This window comes from Denticeps clupeoides, chromosome 18 (assembly GCF_900700375.1).
Source record: "Denticeps clupeoides chromosome 18, fDenClu1.1, whole genome shotgun sequence".
NCBI classification, from domain to species: domain Eukaryota; kingdom Metazoa; phylum Chordata; class Actinopteri; order Clupeiformes; family Denticipitidae; genus Denticeps; species Denticeps clupeoides.
In genome coordinates this window covers 16,502,383-16,527,949 of record NC_041724.1, presented here as the reverse complement: position 1 = coordinate 16,527,949, position 25,567 = coordinate 16,502,383, and the positions used below count along the sequence as shown (strand labels likewise).

Sequence of the window (25,567 nt, the reverse complement as noted above, 5' to 3'; positions counted from 1 at the left end):
ACATTCTGGTAAAAAATATCTAATAATAAAGCAACCTCTTACCTCTCCAGACGCTGTCCTGCGACGATCAGGTACAACAAGCGTGTTCCCATTGCTCCCAGGAACTATAGTAGAACCGATGCTCATTCTGGGCCCAACCAACATGTAGCGCTTCTCTCCTGATCGGTACTGGATGCTGTGGCACAGTGTCCCGTCGTAGTTGGTGTCCTGCTGCAAGAACTTCGACGAATAGTCTGTAGATTTGGAGCACTGCATGACTATTAATATGATTATGCTGATGAGCAAAAGGCCCGAAACTGACCCCAGAGTCACCATCAAATAAAACACGAGGCGGTTCTCGCCTTCGTCTGCAACTGAGCTTTCCACGTCCGAGGCCGCGAAAGCCTCTTTAGGCTCCAGAACTTTAATCGTGAGCGTGGCAGTCGCGGAAAGTGAAATGTTCCCGTTGTCTTTCACGCCAATCAGCAGCCTGTGCTCCGCCTCGTCCGTCTCTGTGAGTGACCGCAGGGTCCTTATCTGTCCAGTGTAGCGGTCCAGGCTAAAGAGGCTGTGGTCACTGACTTCTAAGAGAGAAAACAGGAGCCACCCGTTGTAACCTACATCCGGGTCATAGGCTCGGACCTTGGTCACCAAATGACCACCGTTCACGTAACGCGCGATCTCTGCGGCGCCTTGCGCCGAACCGTTGGTTCCGACAGGAGACAGAATCACCGGCGCGTTGTCGTTCTGGTCCTGGATGAACACGTTCACCTTCACGTTACTGGCAAGCGGCGGCCTTCCCGAGTCCTTGGCGATCACGTGGAACCTGAACGTTTTCACGGACTCGAAATCAAAACTTTTCAGCGCGTAAATGGTCCCGTTTTCCTCGTTAATGCTGAGAAAAGATGTTATACCCTGTCCGGGACCTGTACGGTCTAAAGAGTAGGAGACACGCGCGTTGTCCCCCTCGTCCACGTCATTCGCACTTACTGAAAATATGGACGCGCCAGGTTTATTGTTCTCCGTCACGTAGAAAGTGTAAGGACTTTGACTGAACAGGGGACTGTTGTCGTTTACGTCCTCTATCTGCACGTGAATTACTTTAGTGGAGCATAAAGGAGGGGTCCCCAAATCTTTGGCTATTATTTCGATGTCATAACTCGACATCGACTCCTTGTCGATGTTTTCACTGGTGACGAGGGAGTAAAAGTGGCCGTCCGGCGACGGCCTCAGGTTGAACGGCACACCGCCAGGTAAGAAGCACTTTATTTGTCCATTGTCACCAGAGTCCAGGTCCGAGATTCCCACCAGCGCCACTACTGTACCCGGCGGCGCGTCCTCCGCTATGCGGCCAGACAAAGAAGTGATTTCGATTTCAGGCTGGTTGTCGTTAACGTCCTCTACCTTGACAACGACACTGCACTGCGTGGACAGCGATACCGACCCCCTGTCCGCTGCCACAATCTTGAGTTCGTACACCTGGTTCTCTTCGAAGTCCAACTGACCCTTTATTTTAAGCTCCCCGGTTCTGTTGTCTAGGACAAAAATGTCGGACTCGCCGTTTCTGAATTTGCTGCGTAACGAGTACTCGATCTCCCCGTTCACCCCTTCGTCGGAATCGGTCGCGTTAAGCCGGATCAAAAAAGTCCCGGCCGGCGCGTTTTCTTTAACGCTCACGGAACGTTGCGATCTGTCGCACACTGGCGCATTGTCGTTGACGTCGGACACGATGACTGTCACGTTCAGAACCCCCGAGTTCTGAGGCTTCCCCCCATCCACAGCGGCCAGCTGCAGTTTTATCTCTGCGACGTGTTCCCTGTCTAAGGACCTTTGTAAGACCAAGAAAGGTATTTTGTCATTTTCGCCAAAAGATTCCGTTTCTAATCGAAAAAATGCGTTTTGGCTTAATTTATACGAATGCAAATCGTTCAGTCCCACGTCGGGGTCGTGTGCCCCCTCCAGCTGGAATCGTGCTCCAGTTGTTGCTGATTCAAGCACCTCTATATTATAGTTTTCGTCAGAAAAAACAGGCGCGTTGTCATTCACGTCAGCGATTTCGACTGCAATTTGATGCATCGCTAGCGGATTTTCAACGACAGCTTTGAGATTCACCATGCACGGTGTTGTTTTGGCGCACAGGGCTTCTCTGTCTATCCTCCGGGTGACGAGCAAAGCGCCTCCATTCTGGTTTACCTGAAAAAGCTCCTGTCTGGCTCCCGTCACAACGCGAAGGTTCCGACCGGCCACGGTCTCCAGGTCCAGTCCCAAATCCTTCGCGAGGTTTCCAACGCTGGACCCGACCTTTAATTCCTCTTGAATCGAATAACGGATCTGAGCCGACGTCTTGGTGAAAAGATAAAACAGGCCTACAAAATAGAGGCACGACCGCCAAGTTCTGTCCAGCTTTCCTGTCCCTTCTGTCATTTTGCCTGTCAGATGGACCCGCAGACAGCTGCGTGACAGCTGCGTCGGGTCTTCCCTTCTTCATTTGTGGATCCCTCAAGCACACACCTTGTTTATGTAGGACGATATCTCAGCATTTATGATAGAACAGCGCCACTGTGCGGTAAACGTGTCCTCAGATTGTAAAGAAGGACACCTGCTATGTCAGCAGCTGGTGTTTGATGATGTGCTGTGACCTTCCGACTTGAAGATAATAAATAAAAGGTGTTTCAGTGTTACCAATATAATTAGGCAGTACACAAACACACACACACACACACACACACACACACATTTGGCTTGAAAGTATTCAACTCCCTTAAAAATTGCAATTATTTTCTGCATCACACAATATTTATATACTTTTTTATTTTAATGTGAACTCTTATGCAGTAACAAGGTGCTTTCAAAGTCAATAGTAAAAGCTACAAATTTACCCCTGTGCATTGAAAGCTCCAGATTTAAATAAAAAATTAATATCAAATGACACAGAGTAGAAAATTATTTAACCATAATTAAATTGAATTAGAAAATTCTTGTCCATTCTCATGTAAGGTTACTTTGTGAATATATAAAGTACCTGTTCTAAAAGTGCTTGACCATGTACCATTCTGTGGAAGAGTCACCGCACAGTCCTTTATTAGAAAAATATGTACCTACCTTTTTAAAATGCTTAAGATGAAGAGGATTTTCACCATTCATTATGACAATGACCCTAAGCATACATCAAATCATATTATATTATTTATTATATTATATACTTGTATTATATTTAATATTACATATAAATATAATAGATTTATATCTTATATGTATATATGACATTAATTATATTAGATTTAACATTTCTCTCGCGTTACTATAAAACCTATTACAAATAGTTTTGTAGACCATGTAGAATTTTGTCTCTGAGGCTTGCAGACAGCGACCCTTAGTGGCCATAGTGTTTGGTGCACATTCAAGTCCCCACCTACGGCATTTTAACGTCATCTTTGGCACTAATCATTTAGCACTTTCAAATATTTGGCTGGCAAGCAACTGGCTTTTTTGCAACTGGTTACTGTGAGATACCTTCAGACACACAGATATTGTTTTTTATTTTTATTTAACTAAATGTCACATTGCGGTAGTATAAGACTTTCGGGACAAAACGGAACATGGGTCTCATGTCCGGTCTGCATATTTATTATGAACACGTTTTCTTCACTGTATATGAGAGAAAATGCCTGACATTAAACCAGATGTGCTTCGTAGGATATCACATTACAGGCTGCTTGAGCAGTCTGCACCGCACCCCTCTCCCTGCACTGCATCACCATGGCAACGGGCCACCGGGAATGACGGCCTCTTCCAGAGACAAGGTCATTGTCCGCTCGAAGTGAGAGCGAGCTTGCGTATACAATGTTACAGCATGTGTTTTACCTTAAAAATTCGTTATTATAATGGCTGCTGCATCCTGCCCCGCCCATTTCACTATTGTTACTAGGAGACAGCCGTCGCCTAGTAACAAGATGTCAGATCCTTACTGCGGCGCCGCTGTGTGTGTGTGTGTGTGTGTGTGTGTCAGTAAGAGAGAAAGAGAGAGAGAGAGAGAGAGAGAGAGAAAGCAAGAGAGGCAATTAAAAAGGTGGGTTGCTAATGGCAACAATCATGAAGCTGACAAGGCTGAGAAGAACAGCAAGAAAAAAAAATCAGCCTGTGTGTGTGTGCGTGTCTGTGTGTGTTTGCAGCACATACATCTGCAGTCTCTTTAAATGTAGGTCAGGAGGAACATGGAGCTCAGTACACCAGTCAAGGGAATTTATCTGACAGACACATTGGCATTAGCCAGAATCTTGAAGCTTTATTCACACATTAGCATTTGTAATAAAATGGCAATATGATTAACTTGAATTTAAGAATTTATTGTGCTAAAATTGAAACAATTAAAAAAACAAATTACTCATGCTAAAATATGTCCTATAGCAACATTACATCATCTGATGGGGTGATCTCATCTCCATCAAGCAATCCGCATCATACCAGACAGGCACGCCCAACCCCCACCCCCTTCATCCTAACAAAGACTCATGCACTCACACCCTTGTACACGTATACACCAGGGAGGGGTAAATTAGACAGGCCTAAACCACACATGTTACAGTATCATGGGACCAAAAGAGCCTCAAAGATAAAAAAAAATGTTTAGGAAATTTTGCTGCAGCACAGAATCACAACTAGCAACAGCAAATAGCTCTTTGTGTACGTTCTGATGAATCTGAACCTGCTGACTGGCAGGTAATGTGCTTTAGTCATTTATAGAAAATATCGTTGAGTCCACAGAACTTACACATAGCATTTTAATGCAAACCATAACAAAACATAGACAATGTTTAATTTCCTGTTTTTGCTGTTTGTCAAATGTGATCGTTTTGAGTGTGTGTGAGCTCGCGTGTTTGTGTGTGTGTGTGCACACATGTAAAAAGGGGGGTCTCCATACAACATTGCAATAAATACTAGAAGAGGCTAGAATCATGTAGCTTGAATAGCTTTCTCAGAACCAGTTGTTCAGGGGTTTGACTATGTGTGTGTGTCTATAACCCCCTGTCTGAACATTAGTGCACAGGGGACTGAACTGAGACACACAGAATGAAATTGTTCACTCTAAGAAGATTTTTCATCTAATGCCACACAAGGCTTTATGATAAAATAATTTCATGACTAGAGTGTGTGAGGCCTGTTTCAAAATGAGCCAAATATGTATGCTGAAAAAATTGGTGTCTGAAGATTATATCCATCAGAATCAGCATTAATGCTCCTCCTCTGCAATGTGCACATCCCCCCTCTGCTGAGACTGTCCTGGCCACAGCATCCATTCCTTGCTGTCTGTCTCTCTCTCACTCTCTCCTCCACTCTCCACTGGTAGGCAGTATGGCTGTCACACTGAGAGCACATCTATTACAAACCAGTAAGCCATGTCAGGGCCTGTTTAACCCTCAGTATAAATATGCAACCAATTTGGGGTCAAACATACTGTCTTCCATGTGAATGAAAAAAAAAAAAGCATTTTGGACACTGTGACTATGAAAAACGGGTATCTGCACAGCTTTGTTTCTTCTCCATCACATGTGATTCAGCAAAGCCCATGTGTAGTGCAGAAAGGGTGAAACAGGTAAGCAGAATAAAGACACACCTGTGCAGTTATTTGACCCTTCATAAACTTTTCACTCCTGTCTGGGTGACTAGGAAAGCATTCAGTCTCAGTTGTGAACATTATTAACACAGCAATGCTTTAACAACACCTTATTATACTGTATAAAAGTACATCTAAATATTGCACCACTACAATATTAAGCACATTGATGATCTTGCAGAAAAAAGAAAAGCAGCAACAGCAAAACCATTGTAAAAGAGCATGGTAAATTTACATGAACTGCTAAACCCATACCAAAAAGTAATAATGTTTTCATTGTTAATACACTGTAAATATGCAGTAACCATTACTGCAAGAATTTTACTTTAAAACATCAACTGCACCCATTTATCATTTATCGGATAAAAGAAAAAAAAATGGCATTAATGCAATGTTAACATATTGATACAAAAGGCAAAACAAATAACGTAAGAAATGCTATAACTCTTAGAAGAGCAGTTACAGCCCAGTCCATCTTGGTCATTTGACACATGTGAGTTATAAAGCAAGACGGCACCAGATGAGCATGCAGTGGATAATGAAATGTCAAGTCCTTACTTCAGGTTGTTCTGTAGACGGTTTCTGTAACTAAACACCCATAAAGCCAGCTATTAACTCCATTAATGAGTTCACAAATATTTTAATACTTGGCCAGCATTTTCGTGTGTGGGTGTGTGTTTGGGGGATGGGGGTGCAGAGGGTGTGTCAGTATTTGAGTCTTTTGTTTGATGGCCTGAGCAGTATGTCCCAATTTCTTTTCATCCCAGTTGCACTCATGGTTTGTAGACCATTTGATGTGGGAGGATATTGATGTGTCTCCACCAAATCATGGAATGAAATAAAACAAACAAATATCAAACATGTGCACTTTTTTTCTCAATGTTCCAAGGCAGATTCCAAACTCCTTTTCATGTTTTCCATGTTTCATCATTCAGTTTTTTTTTTTTTGTCCCGCCATATTCATGTTTTGCAGATTCTCTTTTTCTGTTGTCTCATTAATATGAAAGGACCCACTACTGGAAGTCAGCCATGCAGACTCATGCGTATAGACAGAGTGAAGCACTGACTGAATGGTGAGGTTACAGGCAGATATGGGACAGATATGTGTCATCACCATGATGATGTGGGTGTCAAGGTAGTGTGTGTGTCTTTGTGTAGGCGAGTAAAATTCTAGAATTTGAGCGATCCATGGCATTTTCTGCATCCCTCCTGACGTCACTCCAGCAGAAGGGGGGAGGGGCCTCAAGAGGAACTGCTGCTGGTGGTGGTGGATGCCTGTGAAGAAGAAGGTATAAAACAGAGCTCAGCCTGACGACATCCATCCAGTGAAATCCAGAATCTGAATAAGTCTCATGCACCCGAGACCTGTCAGTCAAACATGGGGCTTCAGGCACAATTAAAATAGGGAGGCTGGGAGCCTTGGGCATCCGGGTGATGACTGAGGATATAACCAGTGACAGTCATGCTCAAAAATGACATATGGTGTGGGAGTGGAGGCAATGAAGGAGTCTAGGGTAATTATTACTTTATTCCAATCCTCATAAGGAAGAATCAGGAAATTCATTATCGGTTTATTGGTTAATTCATTAGTTGTTTAATTATACCACAGTCATAGACAAAATAACTCAACACAACAAACAGGCTAAATACATACACAGACATCTGATGTGTGCATAATATGAACAAACATTAATAAACATCATGCATATGGCCAGGTAGGCCTCCGATTTTGACTGTGGAGCTTGTATTTGAATTTCCACCATGTGTTGGGATTATTTGTGTTACTCTGATGCTCCAGTGATGAGTACAGATTTAACAGGGGACTGACTGCATCATGTGGGTCAGGTGTATGTGCACAAAAATCAGTGAGGAGAGAGTGCCATACCCTAATCCCCACCTCAATCTGGGCTACCACTAAAGCTTCTGCCAAACAGATTACATTTTGTTGTTTTTCTTCAAAAAAGAAAAATACATTTTTTGGAGGAAGTGAAACACCCACCAAACATCAATGCCATTTAAAGCACCACTGATTCACTAGCAGATAAGGATGACCCACAAAAAGAGCCAAGATGCCATTCAAAACCCTAATCAAGTTCTGATACGATACTTGACAAGCATATCTGGGGCTATATATATATATAATATATAATACAAAGATCCCCTTAAATCCAGGTAGCACAAAACAACTCCATTCACAAAACCCACAACAAAAATCAAAGCTAAGCACTGTGTTAAGGTGGTGGTCATTCAGGGGCTCCTAAAGATGGAGAGGGCTGCATACCTCCGGCTGTGAAGGGACTTCATTTTGAGTACTTCAGAACGGAAACAAAAAGAAAGAAGCATTTCATTGGTCAGGTTAGTCAAACAATCACACAGAGAAGGAAGCCTATTTGAAGACTTATTTCAAACTGTCATTTCAATCATGCTTAAAACAGAGCAGCACCGTTTCAAGAGAAAAATAAATAATGTAAATATTTTACAGATTATTAGGCAGGGGTGATACAAGGTAACACACAGGACAGCACTATAGCCCACTGAAATGCCTAAACTTTATCAAGGAAAACATGCCAGACCTTTGCTGTCCTTTCCTGTGCATTTCTCTCTCTCTCTCTCTCTCTCTCTCTCTCTCTCTCTCTCTCACACACACACACACACACACACACACACACACACACACACACAGAGGCAGGCAGGGGGGAGGGGTGGCAGACAGAGGGGAAAGATACAGAGAGAGAAGCTGGAGGAAAGAGGTAGACATTTTTCTGCTTTATAGATACTTACCAGTCCTTCAATAGCAACCCTTTCTGAAAAACCATTTAAATTATATAGTAACAGTTGTGCAAAATGCATTGTAACCCTTGGAAAAATGGATGGTAATATTACTGAATAGTACTGAAGTGGTAAAATCAAGTAGTAAAATCTAGGAATAAAAATACATATTCAAAGCCAACTGTGAATATTTGAAATCCTTTTTATTTTTACATTGAACAGTGACATCCCATAGCACTAGCACAGCCATGACCTGTAAGGTGACATGACATTGAGTCTTCTGTTACTGTAAAATAATGTGTCCAAACCAAAAGATGCATCACTATACATCACACCCTCCAAAACATTATCAACTGAGAGACAGAATTGTCCAAGATGTGTTTACATGGACAGGAGACATTTTCATATGACACAAAAGAAATTCACAATGCATTTATACAATTAATTTCACCTTTGCACATAACATTGATCTGCATGAACATAACCCATGAATCTCCAAAATAAATATTCACTTCGAGAATAATTATAAGGGTATAAAGAGCAATTATGAGGGTATAAAGGAATTTCTTAAGTAAAATGTAAGATATTAGTGGCTTCTGAAGATTTATTGTTTGAATTTATGCTCACCATAAACTGATTTAAAAAAGTCTCCATGTGTATTTATGAGTTTACTTAAAATTCATCAGTTAAAGAAGGTTAATTCACAGTAACTGAATACATGATATAACAGAAATCCTTGTAATGGTAGATAGCACATACAGTGGAGAGCAGTGTGTGAACCTCCTGCTTCAACACCTTTAGAGGGTTCCGTACTAGCATGTTGCTTTCGACCATTAGACACAATTTTTTGTAGCAATCTGGATTGCACTATACCCTAGACCTGTCCATCTTGTACGTCCCACCTGAAAGCTGAGTTTAGGGTAACTGGCACACAAACCCCCTGACCACGTAACTTAAAAATAAAATATTCCTCATCATATTAACTAAAAACATAACATTTTAACTTAGTTGGATGGACTATTATTAAATATATACAAACCCAAATAAAACACTTCTCTGAAGGTGTATAATCAAGCTGAAAAACACATTTTCTCACACCAGGATTTTCCATCAAGAGGTTTCAAGCACTGTACTGTTCTGGTAATTTACGTGACAAATAACATAAATGTAATTAATTTGATTAATTAATCTGAACCCATATGGGGAGGAAGAGTAGCCCCTGATTTACCAACAGTCATGTAAAAGACTCAGACCAACATGAACCTCAATGGCTTTTCTATTATATTAAAGTTGTGTCTTGTTGGCTCTGTTCTGCTTGCTGATTCTTTCCGTACTACTTTTAGTTTGGTTTAGAGTCAGGATAAATTTATATGCCTATTGATATAATATTCTGTAAAGAATATGTGTATAATAACGTATATCAAGTACACATAATAACCACTAGTGCTTTTACTAACCTAAACCCAAACAGTAAAGTTAATGAGAAACTAATATCAGCTCATCCCAATGGTAAAACTGAAAAACAAGCTTTACCACCTAAATCAGAAAAGCTGCAGAGGTCCATGTTAGTCTGAGTCTTTTACATGATGGTTGGTAAATCCTACTCGTCATATTAAGTTGTCTGGTACCTGTGTACAGCCTAAATTTGCTTGTTACCTGAGGATGGGCAGAGTCATTGTGATTCAAAACTAATGTCTTACAAATTTAACTCTGAAATGGATGGAGAGAATACAAACTCTCTAAAGCATTTAATTAACAACTAGTAATTGCTGTTAAACTATGAAAGAAAGAAATTAAATCAACAAGAACTAATTAATCTTATTGAGGTCCATGTTGGTTCTGGTCTTATTTATTACCCACATCCCATATGTGGGTAAATCAAAGGCAACTCTTGCTCCCCATTTGGGTTCAGTTTAATTAATAAAGAGCAATTATGAGGGTTAACTTTTATTTTTAGAAAAATCCTGTTGAGGGATTTTACTTTTTGGACCTGGATTATACAAGGTTGCACCTCTCACGATTGCCAATATTACCCAAAAAAGGGTTGGCATAGTTACTGGGGTGTAAAGTAATTAAGTTTTACTTTGTGTCTGGTTCCTCCAGTCAGCTCTATGCAACAGACAGGCTGACAGTTGTGCTTGTGGAATCGAGAAAGAAACACTTCTCTATGAGACCCAAACTGAGAGAAGAACAATGGACTACAATTCCGCTGACGGTACAAATATAGATGTACTTTTAGTTGTTAATTATCTCACAAGTCACTAAGACAGAGATTTGATGCTTCCTCTAAGCCTCAATCTAATTTACGCTGTTCGGTTTTTCTGGTTGTTTCCTGTCATAAGGTAAACACCCAGCTCAAACTGTACAAATAAATCACATGCAAAAAAATGTATATGTGCACATTGAACAGTCCTGATTCTTGGATGTGACCTGACTGCTTATGCTACACAAGCAACATGAACACATTGGAAGCAGACGAAGAACCCACATCAGTAGTGATGCTGACAAAGTGAAACATGCTGGTTTGGCCATAGAAAAAGAAAAAAGAAAAAAAGGAGGTGTTCTACCATATCTGCAGTGTTCTAGCATCAGAATAGCAATAGCAAACTGATAGCTCTAATTCTAACCCTAAACCTACACACATGTACACTGGGGTGTCACAAAATTCATTTGATTTAGCACTATAAATAACTTTTCTCCCTGTTGTTCCAGTCATGATAAGTAGGCGACATTCAAACCACATTAAAAAGGTTTCTTGTGTCTGCCACAGCTGAATGAGCAGAGATTCCATGTGCTGCTATTTTAACTTCAGATCCATGTTTGAGCAATGAAGACAAACCTCACCATAGGCATCAAATTTTCAAACAGGTATTTTACTCTTACGACTAGTAATCAATTATTTTCTTTCTCAACTTCTAAAAGTTGAGAAGCAGGGCGTTTGTTTAAGAAGGCATTGCCCCCTCTTGCCCAAGTGTAGCGCCAGCTACAACTGTTCCTGGTAATGAGTGTCACTCATTCAAAGTAATCAAAAAAAAAAAAAAAAGAAACAGAATTGTGTTACCTGCAGAGTAGACGCAGCAGAATCGCTGGTCTCAGTACCGCATGTGCTCCTCGGTATACTGGACACGACGTACCTCGCCCCCTTCGGCACAGGCTGTCTGACCACCAGCTTTCCTTTGCGCGTCTCCGCTAGGAACAAGCTGTACCAGTAGGCGTCGTTGGACACCAGGGTGGAGTCGGCTATAGTGGAGTTCCTCTCGCTGATCACGCTGTTCCTGCAGGGAGGAGCGCCTTTGCTGGGCTTTGGCTTCTGACACTTCAGCACGATGGTGACCAGTATTGTGATCAGTAGCAGAAACGATACTGAACCCAGTCCTATCACCAGATAAAGGTTTAGATCGGAGAAAATGTCGTATTCGAGGGGCTCCTCAATCAGGTCAGAATAGGATTTCAGGGCGGTCTCCACGGTTGAGAGCTTGATGGTGACTGTAGCAGAGAGTGCGGGGTCTCCGTTGTCCTTGGCGATGACCACCAGTCTTTGATGACGCGCGTCTCTGTAGCTGAACATCCTCGTGGTCCGGATCTCTCCATTGTACTGGTCCAGGCTGAACAAGGTGGCATCCGTGTTCTGGAGGAATTGGTACGTTATTCTGGAGTTGTGCACTGAGTCCTTGTCAATGGCGATGACTTTGGCCACCAGAGTCCCCTTATCTGTAGATCTCGCAATCTTCTCTTCCACCACTGATCCATGTGCGCGCCAAGGGGAGACTATAACTGGAGTATTGTCATTCTGATCCATAACAATGATGTGAACCGTCACGTTACTGCTGAGCGCAGGAACACCAGAGTCTCTGGCCTCAATGTGAAAAAGAAACTCCTTTTCAATTTCATAATCAAAAGTCTTCAGAGCGTAAAGATTTCCATTTTCTGGATTTATTGAGAAAAGCATCGACATTGATGTGTTTGCAATTTCTTTTTCAAGAATAAAGTAAACAAGATACTGATTTTCATGCAGGTCTGGATCAAACGCTGTGAGTGAGCTCAGCAAAGCCCCAGGCGCATTATTCTCAATCACAGCTATAGTATAAAAGTTTTTGGAGAATTGTGGTACATTGTCATTAACATCGAGTAGTTCCAAGGTCATTGTTTCATTGTCAGAGAGCGGAGGAAAACCTCTATCAGTGACTGTAAAAGTAATTTCATACTCTGGAACTTTTTCGCGATCTAGGGGCTCAGACACTATAAGCTGGTAATAGTTGTCTGCAGATTTGCTTAGGGTAAATGGTAACTTTTTTGAAACTGTGACATCCACGACTCCATTGTCACCTGTGTCTTTGTCACTCACACTGACCACGGCAATTACAGTCCCGACTTGAATATCCTCTTTAATTGGACTTTGGAATGACTTAATGGAAATTTCAGGGTGATTGTCATTCATATCTGCTACTAAAATGGTTAGTTTGCAATTTCCAGACAATGGATTTGTTCCTTTATCTTTAGCTATAATCTCCATATCATATATTTTAAAGTCTTCATAATTGACCATTTCTTTCACTCTGATTTCACCATTGATAGAATCTAGACTGAATGTCTGCTGGGTTTTTTCAGAAGTGTACAGACTGAAGGAGTACTCGATTTCGGAATTGCTGCCTTCGTCGTCGTCCGTTGCGTTCAATTTAATGACGAGGCTTCCAATCGGAGAGTTTTCCATCAAATTGATGGTGTACGTTTGATTATGGAACCGAGGGGCGTTGTCGTTGGTGTCCAGCACGCGCACAGTGATGCTGGCGGTACCGGAACGCGCGGGCACCCCGCCGTCTACAGCCGTTAGAATCAGGCTGTGAACAGCCTGCTTCTCTCGGTCTAGAGCCTTTTTCAGAACGAGGTCCGCAAACTTGGACCCGTCCCGGCCCGTCTGTATTTCGATGTCGAAATGATCGCTGTCGCTCAAAAGATAAGTCTTCACCGAATTGGAGCCGATGTCCGGGTCCACGGCGTTCGTTAACGAGAAGCGTTCACCTACTGACGCGGACTCCGAAATGTCGAGGTGCATCGTATCTCTTCGAAAATGAGGTGCGTTGTCGTTTATGTCCAGAATTTCGAGCTCTATGTTGAAAAGTCTGATCGGATTTTCGATGGTGACGTCCATTTTAAGGATGCATGACGATGTTTTCATCGTGCACAGGTATTCCCTGTCGATCTTCTGCGCGATATATAGCTCCCCCGAAGCTTTGTTGATCTCCATGTACTTCTTATTTGCGATGACGTCCAGCCGTACGTTCCGTTTCAGCAGATTCTTTACGTCCAGCCCCAAATCGGAGGCTAGATGAGCCACCACGGAGCCCTCCTCCATTTCTTCCGGGACAGAATAATGCGTGACAGCCGACGCGGTTCTCAGCGCGGCAGAGAGAAGTAGACAAAGCGCGACATACCTTCGCCAAATCTGGCGGTGAGATCGAGACGCCATCGTCATGGACCTCGGACGCGGGTCGGGACGCGAAATGCGGACCTGCGCTTTCTGTGCGCAACGCGGCAGCACTGACGTAGAAATCGTCACAGCGCCACCGAGTTTTCCTGGGGAACAGCGACTCGTTGCGCATTTACAAACAAATCACCACAAAACCAAAAAAGTCGTATGATTACATGAGTAATTTTAGTAGCGTAGTGGGTAAGACACCCGCCTGTGAACCAGAAGTTCACAGGTTCAAATCCCACTTACTACCATTGTGTCCCTGAGCAAGACACTTAACCTAAGTTGCTCCAGGGGGGACTGTCCCTGTAAATACTGATTATAAGTCGCTCTGGATAAGGGTGTCTGATAAATGCTGTAAATGAGTGTGAAAGGACCATCACCCAGCTGTATTTTAGTGAAAGTGAAGTGATACACAGCACACGGTGCACACAACAGAGTGTGTCCTCTTTGTTGACATGAGTGATTGTTTACTGTACATATATGTGTTTTATATGTGGTGTATTTTTTATGCAGGAGTGACAGCCAATAGAGAGCACTGTTACAAACATGTTCTGTCTGTGTGTGTGCGTGTGTAAAGTTCTGCTCAGTCAAATCTCGTCTGAACAAGGAAATGTTTTTTTTTATTACAGGCCAGAACTGCTGCAGCGAGCATCTCTGCTAACAGGTTATGGGACCAGTGTGAATTAAGAGATGATTTTCCTCAGCATTCCTTTTTTTTTCACCGAGAGAAACTTTGCAACGCGCCGCGTGTCTGGTGAGAGTTAGCTGTAAAGCTAGTACCATGAGTGGAAAGGTCACCGAGAAAAGCGGCCAGATCGTTTTTGACAGCAATGAAAAGAACTATGAGCTATGGGAGACGAAATTTTTGGGCCACCTTCTGTTGCAAGGGCTAAAAGAAACCATTTTAAGGGAACCAGAGGACGATGAAGAAGACGAGGAGAAAAATGCAAGGGCATAAGCAGAGCTGATTCAGTTTCTAGATGATAAAACTCTGTCGTTGGTAATCTGACAGGCAGCAGATAATGGGTGAAAAGTGTTACAGATTCAGAGAGGGTATTATGCAGACAAAGGAAAAAATGATTTTGAAAGGCCTTCCAGAAGCATACAAACCATTTGTAATCCATGTCATGCAAAGTGAGGAGCCAATACCTTTTGCTGACTTTAAAACTAAACTACGCAGTTACAAGGATACAGAGAAGATGTGCGAGATGGTGCCAGAGGACAGCGTAATGAGAGCGTGACTGCAGGCAAGTGTGAGGCCTGGTTCGGTGAGCACAAGTTACCGGGGATCCGAAAGTCTGGAGATCGTGTGCTTCGGATGTGGCTTAAAAGGACACAAAGCCAAGACATGCCAAGGCAAACAGTGGTGTAGACGGTGTTAAAGTTTCACACATCAAGACATGTAGACGGAAACAGTGATGCGATGACGAGCTGAAAGCATCAGAGGAAACGAACATAGAGTACACGTTCCTGATGAATGATGAGAAAGCGGTGATTAAAACAACCCGTGGTATAAAGATGGAGCAACTTCACATGTTGCCACCGATATCTCTAGGTTTAAAAAGTTTGATGACAGTTCCCAGGGCGAGACGCACTGTGTGGAGTTAGCTGATGGCACCAGGTGCCACAGCGTCGCGGAGTGCAGAGGTGACGCCGAGTTCTGCTTGGTCGATAAACAAGCCTTGTTCATCCCTTCATACCCGCAGGACATATTTTCTGTGAAAGCAGCTACTACCAACAGAGCGACCAGAGACTTCAAGCAACGCAGAAATTTTCTTCAACACAAAGACAGTACAAGATTCCACATTCATGAGCATAATAGACTCTATTACTTGCAGATTGTAAATGATGAATGTGATGACCAGTGCAAGGGTTTTTATGATATGCAGACATGGCACTGATTCTGGGGCATTCTGAAACTGCAAGCTGTTGTTGAAGGTATGAAAATTAAGGGAAAACCAAACACATCTGACCAATAGTGTGAAGTGTGTATTCAAGGGGAGCCTGATGTGAGAGACAAAACAGTTCTAGAGTTTGTGCATACAGATCTAGCAGGACCGATAGATCCAGAGTCCAGAGATGGATACAAATTTGCATTATCATTCACTGATGATTATTTTGACTGAATTTTTTTTTACTTTCTGAAAAAAAGAAGAGTGACACAGTATCCTCAACAGAGAAGTTTCTTGCTGATACTGGCCCATATGGAAAGGTTAGGTGCACTAGGTCTGATAATGGTGCAGAATTTATGGGGAGGAACTACCAAAACCTATTGAACAAATATGGCATTAGACATGAAAATGGCACTGCTGAAAGAAATTGGCAGACATTGTTTGACATGGCCCGATGCATGCTAATAGAAAGCGAGCTGTTGAAGGAATTGTGGACTTATGCAGTACAGACAGCTGCTGTAAGAAGAAGCAGAGGCTTTAACAGACGTACCAAATTCTGACAGGGAGACAACCACATCTGTCTAGAATGCATACATTTGGATCAATACTTTTCTATCAAACAGGATATTAGAAAACTCGATCCAAATTGTGAGAAGGGAATTTTTGTACGGTACAATAAGAATAGCCCAGCCTACATGGTATATTATCCGGAAAGTGGGAAGATAACACAGATTGGTGAAATTCTTGACCAAAACTGTCATAGATCAGGAGACACAGCATGAGTCATGACACCTGATGATGATGATGATGTTTATGGGGTGCCAAATAGATCCAGCAAAATCAGACAAAATCCTCAAATAAGCTCAGGACATACACAGGGCAATGTGTCAGTAGAAACAATTGAACTGGATAGCCAAACACAGAGATATGAGACTAACCATGATCCCAAGTTATACCCTTCTAGAGTAAGAAAGAAGCCATCTTACTTAAATGACTATACATCAGGAGGAGAAGATGGTTCTAACCAACATACATTATTGCTACAAAGTGATGTGCAATAAACCCTCACATTTAAGAAGTTAGCTGTAACTTCATCAAACTCCAAAGAGTGGGTTAAAGCAATGGATGAGGAAATGCAATCATTGAAAGATAATGATACATCTAACCTAACTCAATTGCCTGATGGTAAGAAAAAAGTGGGGGGTAAATGGGTATATGCAGTCAAAAATTATGTTGATGGGTATAACCTGAACAAGTCATTGTATGGGTTAAAACAATCAGGTAGAAAATGAAAAATGATGTTGCATGAGCACCTTAATGAAAATGGTTTTGTGCAAAATCCTGCAGATCATTGTGTTTACACAAAGGATACAAAAAATGAAAAGGTGATTGTGATTGTGGGGATAGATGATATGATCAATGCTGCCAGTGATGGAGATGCATTGAAAGTTGTAAAGATGAAAGACTTGAGTAAACTGAAACATTTTCTTAGTATCGATTTTGAACAGAACAATGAATGTGTGAAATGTCACAAAAGAGGTATGCGGAAAGAATACCGGAAAGGTTTGACATGCACTTTTGTAAGCCAAGAGTAACACCTTGTGAACAAATAAGACTACACTAGCACAGAAATTATGAGGGATGTCAGAAAATACAGGGAAGCTGTAGGCAGCCTGATCTGACTCACTACATGTACAAGACCTGATCTGAGTTTTGTAGTAAGTAAATTGTCACAGTAATTCACTGAGCCAGCACAGGAGCATTGGACTTCTAAACATGTACTTAGATATTTGAAGGGAAAAGGTTTGTGTTACAGAAGATGTGAAAATTACAATCTGAGCCTATATGCATAGCAGGTGCAGACTGGGCTGCTGATGTAACAGACAGGCAGAGTACAACTGGGTTCTGCATAAGCCTTAATGTGAGTGAACCTTTGATTTCATGGAAAACCAAAAAGCAGCAAACCGTTGCACTATCTACTTGTGAAGCAGAGTACTTGACTTTAGCTGCAACTACACAAGAATGTATATATTTAGTGCACCTGTAGCATATGAAGACAACCAGGGAGCAATAGCATTGACAATGAATCCTGTGAGCAGGCAAAGATGCAAACATGTTGAAATAAAATACCCTTTTGTGAGGACTATGAATGATGGAAAAATATTTTTGGAATATTGTCCAACTGAACAGATGTGATGACACAAGAGAATATGCATGTGGAGAATAGGCATGTGTATGATGCCAAGAAAAAGAAATAATGAACAATTATTTTGTGAGATAACAACGTAAAGAACAAGTGGGGGTGTTGACATAATTGCTTTTTATTGTTTATTGTACATATGTTTGGTGTTTGTTTTATACGTGGTGTATTTTTGTTATGCATGAATGACAACCGATACAGAGTGCTGTGACGGACAAATAAATTTCTGTTTGAATCTCGTCTGAAGGAGGAAACGTTTGAAACTGCGTGTTTCTTTTTTTTCTTCATAGTTCTTATTTTGTCTAGTTCCTTGATGCACACGGCAGACCTGCTGCAGCAAGCATCTCTGCTAACACTCTGCTTTTAACCGATCACCCTTAGTGAGCAATGGGCAGCCATGACATGCGCCCGGGGAGAAGTGTGTGGGAACGGTGCTTTGCTCAATAGCACCACAGTGGTGCTTTGGCAGGTCAGGATTCGAACCGGCAACCTTCTGATTACGAGTTTGTTCCTTAAACGCCACCACTGGCCTAACAGTGGTAAAAAGCAAAGAACAGAACCATGAGCGCTTTCTTTGGGGACTTTGACTCAATTTTGAGTGAATTAAATCGAATAAATGATTAATTTACCTGCAGAGTAGAGGCAGCTGAGTCACTGGTGTCAGTAACTCCTGTGCTCCTCGGTATACTGGACACGACGTACCTCGCCCCCTTCGGCACAGGCTGTCTGACCACCAGCTTTCCTTTGCGCGTCTCCGCTAGGAACAAGCTGTACCAGTAGGCGTCGTTGGACACCAGGGTGGAGTCGGCTATAGTGGAGTTCCTCTCGCTGATCACGCTGTTCCTGCAGGGAGGAGCGCCTTTGCTGGGCTTTGGCTTCTGACACTTCAGCACGATGGTGACCAGTATTGTGATCAGTAGCAGAAACGATACTGAACCCAGTCCTATCACCAGATAAAGGTTTAGATCGGAGAAAATGTCGTATTCGAGGGGCTCCTCAATCAGGTCAGAATAGGATTTCAGGGCGGTCTCCACAGTCGAGAGCTTGATGGTGACTGTAGCAGAGAGCGCGGGGTCACCGTTGTCCTTGGCGATGACCACCAGTCTTTGATGACGCGCATCTCTGTAGCTGAACATCCTCGTGGTCCTGATCTCTCCATTGTACTGGTCCAGGCTGAACAAGGTGGCATCCGTGTTCTGGAGGAACTGGTACGTTATCCGAGAATTCTGCAAAGAATCTTTATCAATGGCGATGACTTTGGACACCAATGATCCTTTATCTGTTGATCTCGGAATCTTTTCCTCCACCACGGAACCGTGCGCTCGCCACGGGGAGACTATGGTCGGGCTGTTATCGTTTTGGTCCATGATGATGATGTGAACTGTGGCGTTGCTGCTCAGTGGGGGGACGCCGGAGTCTCTGGCTTCGATGTGGAAAAGAAACTCCTTCTCCATTTCATAGTCGAACGTCTTAAGCGCGTAAAGGTTTCCGTTCTCCGGGTTGATGGAGAACAGCATGGACATGGACGTGTTCATAATTTCCCTTTCGATTATGAAATACACGAGATACTGGTTCTCGTGAAGATCGGGGTCCACAGCGGTGAGGGAGCCGAGCGACGCACCGGGCGCGTTGTTCTCCGTTAGCGGAATTGTGTAAAAGTTCCGGGTGAACTGAGGCACGTTGTCGTTTACGTCCAGCAGCTCCAGCGTCACGGTTTCGTTGTCCGACAGCGGGGGGGAACCTCTGTCAGTGACGGTGAAAGTAATTTCATATTCGGGGACTTTTTCACGATCGAGAGGTTTCGCTACCAGCAGCTCGTAATAATTATCCGAAGTCTTCTGCAGTCGAAATGGTAAATTGTCTGAAATGCTGATATCAACTTCGCCGTTGTCGCCCGAGTCTTTATCGGTCACACTAACCACCGCGATCAAGGTGTCTACCGCTACGTTCTCCTTCAGGGGGCTTTGAAACGATTTTACTGATATTTCGGGGTGGTTGTCATTCATATCGCTTACTAAAACTGTTAATTTGCACTGACTTGACAAAGGATTTGCTCCTTTGTCTTTCGCTATAATTTCCATGTCGTAAATTCTGAAGTCTTCATAATTGATCGTCTCTTTAATTCGGATTTCGCCATTGCTGGGATTTAACGTGAACGCCTGCTGCGTCTTCTCGGACGTATAAAGACTGAAGGAGTATTCTATGTCCGCATTGGACCCTTCGTCGGAATCCGTCGCATTTAATTTCACAACCAGACTTCCGATGGGACTGTTCTCCGTCACGTTTATTTTAAAGTTGTCTTTCTCGAAACGAGGGGCGTTGTCGTTCGTGTCCAGGACGCGCACTATGATGTTAGCCGTGCCAGAGCGCACGGGGACCCCGCCGTCTTCAGCGGTGAGGACGAGGTGGTGGCTCGCTTGCTTTTCTCTGTCCAGCTGCTTTCTCAGTATCAGATCTGCAAACTTCGAGCCATCCCTCCCTGTCTGGATTTCGATGGTGAAATGGTCGCTCTCGCTCAGGTGGTAGGTTTTAATGGAATTCGCCCCGAAATCGGGGTCCACGGCATTGTTCAGGGAAAATCGCTCGCCGGCCGGGGTCGACTCGGAGATGTCCAGGTGCATCGTGTCTCTTCTGAATTGTGGCGCGTTATCATTAATGTCAATTATTTCCACTTCAATGTTAAACATTCGTATCGGCTGCTCAATCGTGACGTCCAATTTAAGAAAACAATTTGATACGGTCGTAAGCTGGACACGGCTAGGACAGAGGGTTTCGCGGTCAATCCTCTCTAAAATATACAATTCCCCCGTCTCCTTGTTCACTTCCAGATATTTTTTACTGGAGAGAACATCTAACCGCATTTTACGCAAAGTCAACGATTTGACATCGAGTCCCAAATCTGTCGCCAGGTTGGCAACAACCGATCCCACTTTCATCTCCTCCGGAATTGAATAATGCGTCACGGCACAGGCTGAATTCAGGACAGAAGAAAGAAGGAACAGGACCGACACATACCTCGCCCTCCGCTGCACGTTTAAACTCGTCTCCATCTTTAGTTGATTTTTTTTATATCAACGGTGTCTTAAAAAAGAGCAAATGGAAAGCACAGCAAAAATGAAGAAAAAATCGGTCCGAAAGAGAAGGTACTATGAGACGCTGGTGCGTCGTTCATAGCAGGTCTTTCTGAGCACAACCACCAGCCACAGAGAAATGTGACGTACTGTCATGGCGACAGCAATTCTATCGAGAGGTATTTGTAAGGGAACAGCGACGCTTTGTGCAACGACTCATGGAGTACATTTTGAATTACTTTTAAATACATAAAAATGCTGAGTTTAAAACAATTAGAAACATAATAGATACATTAGACAGACATATATTACTTTTGGCCTTTGTAAGCGAGAATAAAAAAAATCTTCTGTTGTTCCAAAACCAATGTCTGGAATTTTTTGTGATGAACTCTCATCTTACCTGCAGAGTAGAAGCAGCAGAGTCGCTGGTGTCAGTAACTCCTGTGCTCCTCGGTATACTGGACACGACGTACCTCGCCCCCTTCGGCACAGGCTGTCTGACCACCAGCTTTCCTTTGCGCGTCTCCGCTAGGAACAAGCTGTACCAGTAGGCGTCGTTGGACACCAGGGTGGAGTCGGCTATAGTGGAGTTCCTCTCGCTGATCACGCTGTTCCTGCAGGGAGGAGCGCCTTTGCTGGGCTTTGGCTTCTGACACTTCAGCACGATGGTGACCAGTATTGTGATCAGTAGCAGAAACGATACTGAACCCAGTCCTATCACCAGATAAAGGTTTAGATCGGAGAAAATGTCGTATTCGAGGGGCTCCTCAATCAGGTCAGAATAGGATTTCAGGGCGGTCTCCACGGTCGAGAGCTTGATGGTGACTGTAGCAGAGAGAGCGGGGTCACCGTTGTCCTTGGCGATGACCACCAGTCTTTGATGACGCGCGTCTCTGTAGCTGAACATCCTCGTGGTCCTGATCTCTCCATTGTACTGGTCCAGGCTGAACAAGGTGGCGTCTGTGTTCTGGAGGAACTGGTACGTTATTCTGGAGTTGTGCACTGAGTCCTTGTCAATGGCGATGACTTTGGCCACTAGAGTCCCCTTATCTGTAGATCTTGCAATCTTCTCTTCCACCACTGATCCATGTGCGCGCCAAGGGGAGACTATAACTGGAGTATTGTCATTCTGATCCATAACAATGATGTGAACCGTCACGTTACTGCTGAGCGCGGGAACACCAGAGTCTCTGGCCTCCACATGAAAAGTAAACTCCTTTTCAATCTCAAAATCAAATGTCTTTAATGCATAAAGATTTCCATTCTCTGGGTTAATAGAGAACAGCATGGACACGGAAGTGTTGAGAATTTCCTTTTCTATAATAAAGTAAACGAGATATTGATTTTCACGAAGGTCTGGATCAAAAGCTGTGAGGGAGCTCAGCAAAGCCCCAGGCGCATTATTCTCCATTACAGGTATAGTGTAGAAGCTTTTTGGGAACTGCGGAACATTGTCATTCACATCCAATACTTCTAACGTGATGGTTTCATTGTCTGATAAAGGGGGGGAACCTCTATCGGTTACGGTGATCATTATATCGTATTCCGAAGCTTTTTCACGGTCTAATGTTTCTGATATTATCAGCTCATAATAGTTATCCGAAGATGACTTCAACACAAAAGGCAGCTTGTCCGAAATGTGCACATCTACCACTCCATTTTCTCCAGAGTCCTTGTCACTCACACTAACAACCGCTATTACAGTGTCCATCGCCGCGTCCTCTTTCACTGGGTTTTGAAAAGACTTTATTGATATTTCAGGGTGATTGTCATTCATGTCTGTAATTAAAATGGTTAATTTACACTTCCCTGATAAGGAATTGCTCCCTTTGTCCTTTGCTATAACCTCCATGTCATAAATTTTAAAATCTTCATAATTAATAATTTCTTTGATCCTTATTTCACCGTTATTCTGATTTAAGCTGAACGTTTCCTGCGTCTTTTCAGACGTGTACAGGCTGTAGGAGAACTCGATCTCCGAGTTGGAGCCTTCATCTAAATCCGTGGCATTTAACTTCACCACGAGGCCGCCGATTGGAGAGTTTTCCATCAGGTTAATAGTGAAACTTTCACGGTCAAATGCAGGGGCGTTGTCGTTGGCGTCCAGCACGCGCACAGTAACGGTGGCCGTCCCGGAGCGCGCGGGCACCCCGCCGTCCACGGCGGTGAGAATCAGATCATGAACGGCCTGCTCCTCTCGGTCTAAAGCCCTCTTCAGTATCAAATCTGCGAACTTAGAACCGTCCCTGCCTGTCTGGATCTCGACGGTGAAATGGTCGCTCTCGCTTATGTGATACGTTTTAACCGAATTTACTCCCACGTCGAGATCCACCGCGTTGTTTAAGGAAAAACGCTCCCCCACTGGCGTGGATTCGGAAATGTCCAAGTGTATCACGTCCCTTCGGAAATGAGGGACATTGTCGTTAATATCTGTTATCTCCAGTTCAATATTAAAAATACGCAAGGGGCTTTCGATGATGGCATCCAGTTTCAGAAAGCAAATTGTCGCAGCCTTACTGGGACAGAAGAATTCTCTGTCCATTTTCTCTACAATATACAGTTCTCCCGTGTCTTTATTTATATCCAGATATTTTTTGTTGGCGAGAATGTCTAATCGCACTTTCCTCTGGCGCAGCGTGTCCACATCTAGTCCCAAATCCGTGGCCAAATTGGCCACAACAGATCCTGCTTCCATTTCTTCGGGAATGGAATAATGTGTCACCGCAGACACGGTCTCCATGAACGAGACGCACAGGAGTAAAACCGAGACGTACCTTGTACAGGGTTGTACGATAAAACGCCCCGCCATCGTTTGATGTGGACGCGCGTTTCCGTTTGGAACGGCGGCGTAAACAGCGACGTTGAATTGGACCGAATGGACGGTACGACCGGTCCGGTGTAATGCGCGGCGCTTTGTGTTTGGAGAGAGCTGCGCGTTGCAGACCGTGACGCACTGTCATGGCGACCCTGGCGTCTCTGCTTTAGACTTCATTTTTTTGGTGGACAGCGACTCTGTGTGCTCGAAATCAGATTCGATTTTAAAAGCTTCAAAATATAAATGTTTAACAGAGGACACATGATTTTTCTGATCACGCAAACAAAATCCTTTAGGCAAATGACAGTTCTCCAAAAAAAAAACATGGCGGAAAATAACAACATTTAATTTGTGGAACTGTATCTGTCATATTAAAAGTAAGAAAAATGCTGATTCAGAATCGTTACCAATCAGTCTCTCATAAATTACCTCATTAACTACACAGTCACTGAACTAGTCACAGTGGAGCTGTCCGTGTTGCTGAAGGCAGTGGCGCAGTGGCTCTTTTATTTAAAAAAAAGAAAAAAAAAAGAAACAATTTATTTTATATTTCTCAGTATATTACAAAGTGTCGACTAAAATCTAATTTAAAAGTAAATGGTTTCCTTTCTAAAAAATGTGAATGTTAACAGACTAAAGTAAAATAAATTATTTTCTTTTGTGTATAAAACAACGTTTTATACTTTAGTTTTACTAACAACAATTGTAGATTAGTTTTTAAGTCTACCACAGGATTTACAGGCCAACAAGAAAAACTGAACAGGAACGTTTAGCAGGAACTGTGTGGATTGTTACATATCCCTCTCATCTCAGAGTTTAAGGCTACTGCTTGCAAAATAAATAAATTATTTCTAAGTTTGAAGAAAAGAGCAGAATGAGAATGTAGCAGGTATTTTGTCACGTTACTGATGTTGCAATAAATTGTCTTTTACCTGAAGAGTAGAAGCAGCAGAGTCGCTGGTGTCAGTAACTCCTGTGCTCCTCGGTATACTGGACACGACGTACCTCGCCCCCTTCGGCACAGGCTGTCTGACCACCAGCTTTCCTTTGCGCGTCTCCGCTAGGAACAAGCTGTACCAGTAGGCGTCGTTGGACACCAGGGTGGAGTCGGCTATAGTGGAGTTCCTCTCGCTGATCACGCTGTTCCTGCAGGGAGGAGCGCCTTTGCTGGGCTTTGGCTTCTGACACTTCAGCACGATGGTGACCAGTATTGTGATCAGTAGCAGAAACGATACTGAACCCAGTCCTATCACCAGATAAAGGTTTAGATCGGAGAAAATGTCGTATTCGAGGGGCTCCTCAATCAGGTCAGAATAGGATTTCAGGGCGGTCTCCACGGTCGAGAGCTTGATGGTGACTGTAGCAGAGAGAGCGGGGTCACCGTTGTCCTTGGCGATGACCACCAGTCTTTGATGACGCGCGTCTCTGTAGCTGAACATCCTCGTGGTCCTGATCTCGCCATTGTACTGGTCCAGACTGAACAAGGTGGCATCCGTGTTCTGGAGGAACTGGTACGTTATTCTGGAGTTGTGCACTGAGTCCTTGTCAATGGCGATGACTTTGGCCACCAGAGTCCCCTTATCTGTAGATCTCGCAATCTTCTCTTCCACCACTGATCCATGTGCGCGCCAAGGGGAGACTATAACTGGAGTATTGTCATTCTGATCCATAACAATGATGTGAACCGTCACGTTACTGCTGAGCGCGGGAACACCAGAGTCTCTGGCCTCCACATGAAAAATAAACTCCTTTTC

The 25,567-nt window shown here is 43.3% G+C and overlaps 4 protein-coding genes across 4 annotated transcripts in view; all 4 read right to left on the bottom strand.

Annotated features, from left to right (window-relative positions):
• Positions 1–2,443, bottom strand: part of LOC114768435 (protocadherin alpha-3-like) — a 67,485-nt gene extending 65,042 nt beyond the window's left edge. The window contains exon 1 of the mRNA XM_028960710.1: positions 43–2,443. Coding sequence (XP_028816543.1) covers positions 43–2,403 — 2,361 coding nt within the window. The 5' untranslated portion in view covers positions 2,404–2,443. The remainder of the gene's footprint in view (positions 1–42) is intronic.
• Positions 2,444–6,528: 4,085 nt separating this feature from the next.
• Positions 6,529–25,567, bottom strand: part of LOC114768581 (protocadherin-10-like) — a 46,195-nt gene continuing 27,156 nt past the window's right edge. The window contains exon 6 of the mRNA XM_028960937.1: positions 6,529–6,868. Within this exon, the coding sequence (XP_028816770.1) occupies positions 6,836–6,868 (33 nt within the window). The 3' untranslated portion in view covers positions 6,529–6,835. The remainder of the gene's footprint in view (positions 6,869–25,567) is intronic.
• LOC114767954 (protocadherin alpha-C2-like) overlaps positions 6,529–25,567 on the bottom strand; it is a 34,161-nt gene continuing 15,122 nt past the window's right edge. Inside the window, exons 2-3 of the mRNA XM_028959926.1 lie at positions 7,875–7,905; positions 6,529–6,868 (exon numbers count right to left, since the gene is read on the bottom strand). Coding sequence (XP_028815759.1) covers positions 7,894–7,905 — 12 coding nt within the window. The 3' untranslated portion in view covers positions 6,529–6,868; positions 7,875–7,893. The remainder of the gene's footprint in view (positions 6,869–7,874; positions 7,906–25,567) is intronic.
• LOC114767955 (protocadherin alpha-C2-like) lies at positions 21,390–23,763 on the bottom strand. Its single transcript, XM_028959927.1, has one exon. The coding sequence runs from the start codon at positions 23,736–23,738 to the stop codon at positions 21,390–21,392; it is 2,349 nt and encodes a 782-aa protein (XP_028815760.1). The 5' UTR covers positions 23,739–23,763.

Coding starts and splice junctions, on each gene's coding strand:
- LOC114767955 (XM_028959927.1), bottom strand. CDS start 23,738: ATGGAGACCGTGTCTGCGGTGACACATTATTCCATTCCCGAAGAAATG.